At 65.3% G+C, this 6,413-nt stretch overlaps 1 protein-coding gene across 5 annotated transcripts in view; it reads left to right on the top strand.

Annotated features, from left to right (window-relative positions):
• The window catches only part of LOC137334481 (protein arginine N-methyltransferase 8-like), a 161,963-nt gene that overhangs the window by 73,084 nt on the left and 82,466 nt on the right, over window positions 1-6,413 (top strand). Inside the window, exon 1 of one of the 5 annotated variants that reach the window (XM_067999173.1) lies at window positions 3,767-3,797. The exons of 2 other annotated variants lie outside the window; for them this stretch is intronic. Coding sequence is in view for 1 of the 3 variants with exons in the window: in XM_067999169.1 (XP_067855270.1) it covers window positions 4,729-4,797 (69 nt within the window). In the remaining 2 variants the exon portion in view is untranslated. 2 more of the 5 variants (XM_067999171.1, XM_067999169.1) reach the window with 2 other exon arrangements.

Raw genomic sequence — 6,413 nt, 5'->3', positions numbered from 1 at the left:
TGGAGGGGGGAAGGAGAGTTGGGGGGGGGAGGGGGGAAGGAGAGTTGGGGGGGGAGGGGGGGAAGGAGAGTTGGGGGGGGAGGGGGAAGGAGAGTTGGGGGGAGGGGGGAAGGAGAGTTGGGGGGGAGGGGGAAGGAGAGTTGGGGGGGGAGGGGGAAGGAGAGTTGGGGGGGAGGGGAAAGAGGGAAGGAGAGTTGGGGGGGAGGGGAAAGAGGGAAGGAGAGTTGGGGGGGAGGGGAAAGAGGGAAGGAGAGTTGGGGGGGAGGGGAAAGAGGGAAGGAGAGTTGGGGGGATGGGGAAAGAGGGGAAGGAGAGTTGGGGGGAGGGGAAAGAGGGAAGGAGAGTTGGGGGGGAGGGGAAATGAGGGAAGGAGAGTTGGGGGGGAGGGGAAAGAGGGAAGGAGAGTTGGGGGGGGAGGGGAAAGAGGGAAGGAGAGTTCGGGGGAGGGGAAAGAGGGAAGGAGAGTTGGGGGGGAGGGGGAAAGAGGGAAGAGAGTTGGAGGGGAGAAGGAGAGTTGGGGGGGGAGGGGAAAGAGGGAAGGAGAGTTGGGGGGGAGGAGGAGAGTTGGGGGGAGGAGGAGAGTTGGGGGGGAGGGGAGAGTTTGGGGGGGAGGGGAAAGAGGGAAGGAGAGTTGGGGGGGAGGGGAAAGAGGGAAGGAGAGTTGGGGGGGGAGGAGGAGAGTTGGCGGGGAGGAGGAGAGTTGGCGGGGAGGAGGAGAGTTGGCGGGGAGAGGGGAAAGAGGGAAGGAGAGTTGGGGGGGGAGGGGGGAAGGAGAGTTGGGGGGGGAGGGGGGAAGGAGAGTTGGGGGGGGAGGGGGGAAGGAGAGTTGGGGGGGGGAGGGGGAAGGAGAGTTGGGGGAGGAGAGTTGGGGGGGGGGAGGGGGAGGAGAGTTGGGGGGGGGAGGGGGGAGAGAGTTGGGGGGGAGGGGGGAGGAGAGTTGGTGGGGGGAGGGGGGAGGAGAGTTGGGGGGGGAGGGGGGAGGAGAGTTGGGGGGGGAGGGGGAGGAGAGTTGGGGGGGGAGGGGGGAGGAGAGTTGGGGGGGGAGGGGGGAGGAGAGTTGGGGGGGGAGGGGGGAGGAGAGTTGGGGGAGGAGAGTTGGGGGGGGAGGGGGGAGGAGAGTTGGGGGGGGAGGGGGGAGGGGGGAGGAGAGTTGGGGGGGGGAGGGGGGAGGGGGGGGAGAGTTGGGGGGGGAGGGAGGAGAGTTGGGGGGGGGAGGGGGGAGGAGAGTTGGGGGGGGGAGGGGGGAGGAGAGTTGGGGGGGGGAGGGGGGAGGAGAGTTGGGGGGGGGAGGGGGGAGGAGAGTTGGGGGGATGGGGAAAGAGGGAAGGAGAGTTGGGGGAGGGGAAAGAGGGAAGGAGAGTTGGGGGGAGGGGAAAGAGGGAAGGAGAGTTCGGGGGAGGGGAAAGAGGGAAGGAGAGTTGGGGGGGAGGGGAAGAGGGAAGGAGAGTTGGGGGGAGAAGGAGAGTTGGTGGGGGAGGGGAAAGAGGGAAGGAGAGTTGGGGGGGAGGAGGAGAGTTGGGGGGAGGAGGAGAGTTGGGGGGGAGGGGAGAGTTGGGGGGGAGGGAAAGAGGGAAGAGAGTTGGGGGGGAGGGAAAGAGGGAAGGAGAGTTGGGGGGGAGGAGGAGAGTTGGCGGGGAGGAGGAGAGTTGGCGGGAGGAGGAGAGTTGCGGGAGGAGGAGAGTTGGCGGGGAGGGGGAAAGAGGGAAGGAGAGTTGGGGGGGGAGGGGGGAAGGAGAGTTGGGGGGGGAGGGGGGGAAGGAGAGTTGGGGGGGGAGGGGGGAAGGAGAGTTGGGGGGGGGAGGGGGAAGGAGAGTTGGGGGAGGAGAGTTGGGGGGGGAGGGGGGAGGAGAGTTGGGGGGGAGGGGGGAGGAGAGTGGGGGGGGAGGGGGGAGGAGAGTTGGGGGGGGAGGGGGGAGGAGAGTTGGGGGGGAGGGGGGAGGAGAGTTGGGGGGGGAGGGGGGAGGAGAGTTGGGGGGGAGGGGGAGGAGAGTTGGGGGAGGAGAGTTGGGGGGGGAGGGGGGAGGAGAGTTGGGGGGGGAGGGGGAGGGGGGAGGAGAGTTGGGGGGGGGAGGGGGGAGGAGAGTTGGGGGGGGGGAGGGAGGAGAGTTGGGGGGGGAGGGGGGGGAGGGGGGAGGAGAGTTGGGGGGGGGAGGGGGGAGGAGAGTTGGGGGGGGGAGGGGGGAGGAGAGTTGGGGGGGGGAGGGGGGAGGAGAGTTGGGGGGGGAGGGGGGAGGAGAGTTGGGGGGGGGAGGGGGGAGGAGAGTTGGGGGGGGGAGGGGGGAGGAGAGTTGGGGGGGGGAGGGGGGGGAGGAGAGTTGGGGGGGGGGAGGAGAGTTGGGGGGGGGAGGGGGGGAGGAGAGTTGGGGGGGGGGAGGAGAGTTGGGGGGGGGAGGGGGAAGGAGAGTTTGGGGGGGGGAGGGGGGAAGGAGAGTTGGGGGGGGAGGGGGAAGGAGAGTTGGGGGGGGAAGGAGAGTTGGGGGGGGGAGGGGGAAGGAGAGTTGGGGGGGGGGAGGGGGGAAGGAGAGTTGGGGGGGGGAGGGGGGAAGGAGAGTTGGGGGGGGAGGGGGGAAGGAGAGTTGGGGGGGGGAGGGGGGAAGGAGAGTTGGGGGGGGGAGGGGGGAAGGAGAGTTGGGGGGGGGAGGGGGGAAGGAGAGTTGGGGGGGGAGGGGGGAAGGAGAGTTGGGGGGGGGAGGGGGAAGGAGAGTTGGGGGGGGGAGGGGGGAAGGAGAGTTGGGGGGGGGAGGGGGAAGGAGAGTTGGGGGGGGGAGGGGGGAAGGAGAGTTGGGGGGGGGAGGGGGGAAGGAGAGTTGGGGGGGGGAGGGGGGAAGGAGAGTTGGGGGGAGGGGGGAAGGAGAGTTGGGGGGGGGGGAGGGGGAAGGAGAGTTGGGGGGGGGGAGGGGGAAGGAGAGTTGGGGGGGAGGGAGGGGGAAGGAGAGTTGGGGGGGGGGAGGGGGAAGGAGAGTTGGGGGGGGGGGAGGGGGAAGGAGAGTTGGGGGGGGGAGGGGGAAGGAGAGTTGGGGGGGGGGGAGGGGGAAGGAGAGTTGGGGGGGGGGGAGGGGGAAGGAGAGTTGGGGGGGGAGGAGGGGGAAGGAGAGTTGGGGGGGGGGGAGGGGGAAGGAGAGTTGGGGGGGAGGGGGGAAGGAGAGTTGGGGGGGGGGGGAGGGGGAAGGAGAGTTGGGGGGGGGGGAGGGGGAAGGAGAGTTGGGGGGGGGGAGGGGGAAGGAGAGTTGGGGGGGGGGGAGGGGGAAGGAGAGTTGGGGGGGGGGAGGGGGAAGGAGAGTTGGGGGGGGGGGAGGGGGAAGGAGAGTTGGGGGGGGGAGGGGGAAGGAGAGTTGGGGGGGGGGGAGGGGGAAGGAGAGTTGGGGGGGGGGAAGGAGAGTTGGGGGGGGGGGAGGGGGAAGGAGAGTTGGGGGGGGGGAGGGGGAAGGAGAGTTGGGGGGGGGGGAGGGGGAAGGAGAGTTGGGGGAGGGAGGGGAAGGAGAGTTGGGGGGGAGGGGGAAGGAGAGTTGGGGGGGAGGGGGGAAGGAGAGTTGGGGGGGAGGGGGGTTGGGGGGGGAGGGGGGTTGGGGGGGGAGGGGGGTTGGGGGGGGGGAGAGCGCGAGTGGACAATGGAGGGGTGAGAGGGGCGGAAGGTGCGGGGAGACCAGGCACTGACCCTCCGGGGATCAGACTCTCCGATCAATGAGAAGCCGCCGGGACTGATTTGAATGAACAGGATATGATGAGCGTGAGGACATCGGCCGGGCCCGAATCCACCTCTCCCTCACCAAGGGCCAAGTGAAGGAGCAGCCTCCCGGGTCAGTGTGGGGCGGGGCGGGGCGCGCTCAATAACGGCCGCTTCTCAGCCCCTTCCTGGGCTGGGTTGGGGGTTGGTTGGGGGCCGGGCCGAGTTGGATTTGGGGGCCGGGCCGGGGGTTGGGCCGGGCTGGATTGGGGGCCGGGCCGGGGGTTGGGCCGGGTTGGATTGGGGGCCGGGCCGGGGGTTGGGCCGGGCTGGATTGGGGGCCGGGCCGGGGGTTCGGCCGGGCTGGATTGGGGGCCGGGCCGGGGGTTGGGCCGGGCTGGGGGCCGGGCCGGGGGTTGGGCCGGGCTGGATTGGGGGCCGGGCCGGGGGTTGGGCCGGGCTGGATTGGGGGCCGGGCCGGGGGTTGGGCCGGGCTGGATTGGGGGCCGGGCCGGGGGTTCGGCCGGGCTGGATTGGGGGCCGGGCCGGGGGTTGGGCCGGGCTGGATTGGGGGCCGGGCCGGGGGTTGGGCCGGGCTGGATTGGGGGCCGGGCCGGGGGTTGGGCCGGGCTGGATTGGGGGCCGGGCTAAATCGGGCGCCGCTGATAACATTGAATCGGTGCACGGGGATGTGAGTGAGAAGTTGCCTTTCGCACTATCGCTCGGTGCCACAAGCCCGGGGAGAGAATCTGTTGCCGGGACCGGGGACCGGGGGCTCGGGCTCTCACTCGGCCTGATCCCTGCACCAGTCCGATGGGGATGGAGATGTTTTAGGGAGCGGACTCCGGTGGGCAAGTCCCCGATATCGGAGCGACTTTGATGGCCTGGCCGGAGGTCGCGGTCGCTTCTCCCGGCCCATCCCGGAGCGGTGGGACGTCCCGCGGGGTCTGAGAGTGGATGGAGGCGGCAGGGAGCGGCTGGCACTGGAGCCGGGGCCGGGGCTGGAGCCGGGGCTTCGCCGCTGATTTCACTCACTCGCCGCGTCCGACCGTCCGCCGCCTCTGATGGGAACCAAACACTCGTCTCGCTGCCTCCGGCGGGCAGCACGAATGGCCGAGGCCGAGGGCACTGAGGTAGGGAGCGGGCATCACCAGCGGGCCGTCTCCCGGGGCCCGCCTCCCGGGGCCCCTCTCGGGCCCGTCTCTCGGGGGGTCTCCGGCGGCGATCGCTTTGTTCAGACCGTTACCCGCGGTCTGGGGCCGTTTCCAGCGACACCGACCGAGGGTCCGGGTTAATCTTCGCTCCCGGCCAAAGGTTTCTCATAAACCGGGCTCCGGGAGCGGCCGCCGGGCGGGTAATCGGATCAGAGCCGCTGACCCGGGTCCTGAAGCAGCAAAACCGGCCGCAGGATCCTCGAGAAAAGTCCCGACTTGGGGAGGGTGAAGGGCGCGTTTATACCGATTACCGTCCGCTCGCATACCGTGTATGTGTAATATTACACCGTGTATGTGTAATATTGGACCGTGTATGTGTAATATTGCACCGTGTATGTGTAATATTGCACCGTGTATGTGTAATATTGCACCGTGTATGTGTAATATTGCACCGTGTATGTGTAATATTACACCGTGTATGTGTAATATTGGACCGTATATGTGTAATATTGCACCGTGTATGTGTAATATTGGACCGTATATGTGTAATATTACACCGTGTATGTGTAATATTGGACCGTATATGTGTAATATTACACCGTGTATGTGTAATATTGCACCGTGTATGTGTAATATTGGACCGTATATGTGTAATATTGCACCGTGTATGTGTAATGTAATCGCACGGGTTCCAGCGGGGAATTTTAATTCAAACCCTCGCTCTCTGAGCCGCCGGTCCATTTCCCAGTGCTGAAGTGTGGGCCGGGCCCCGCTGTTTATTATTTCTGGGCCGGGATTGAAGTGTGGGCCGAGCCCCGCTGTTTATTATTTCTGGGCCGGGATTGAAGTGTGGGCCGGGCCCCGCTGTTTATTATTTCTGGGCCGGGATTGAAGTGTGGGCCGAGCCGCCAGGTTTATCCATTCGAAGGGAACCGTTCAGATCTGAAGCCGTTGCTCAGAAATTTTAACCGAGATCTTCCCTTTAGGCAGAAAGATATTTAGACAAAATGTCGAGCACCATCAGTGAGAAGTGAACAATAATATTGGGCCAAAGATATTGTGACGATGTTTCTCAGTCGATCAGTTTGTTAAATATCGCGCTCGCTTTACCGCCCAGGAGGCGCTGAGCTCGTTGGGTGAGAATCACCATCTGGACAATGCGTGAGAATTGTTTTCTTCGTTTGAAAATATTTTGAGTTTTCCTTGATTGAAGGTTTGAAGATGACCAAAGGTTGACCATTGCCCGCGCATTCTGACTATCCGACTGAGTGAGTGAGTGAGTGAGCCCAGCCTTCGCCCAACTAACTTGCTGATCCGCTAATTCGGCGCATAGGCCGAGCCCACTTTAAACATGTCGATTGTCGAACGTGGGGCAGGTCTGAAATCTGACAGGACATTTATGATGCAAAAATTCTCATTTCCAGATTTAAGAATGTTTTTGTCCTCTAATATTTTACAACTCAATCATTGCAAATGTTTAATGAGGTGATATTATGGAGGAGATGGGCCCCTTGAGACTGAATCACTTACATAATTTCATTTACATATTGCACTTCAATAAAAACTGATTTTAAAACCATATTTTTTAAAAACAT

This window comes from Heptranchias perlo, chromosome 18, assembly GCF_035084215.1.
Source record: "Heptranchias perlo isolate sHepPer1 chromosome 18, sHepPer1.hap1, whole genome shotgun sequence".
NCBI lineage: Eukaryota > Metazoa > Chordata > Chondrichthyes > Hexanchiformes > Hexanchidae > Heptranchias > Heptranchias perlo.
This window is presented reverse-complemented; position numbering and strand designations above follow the sequence as displayed.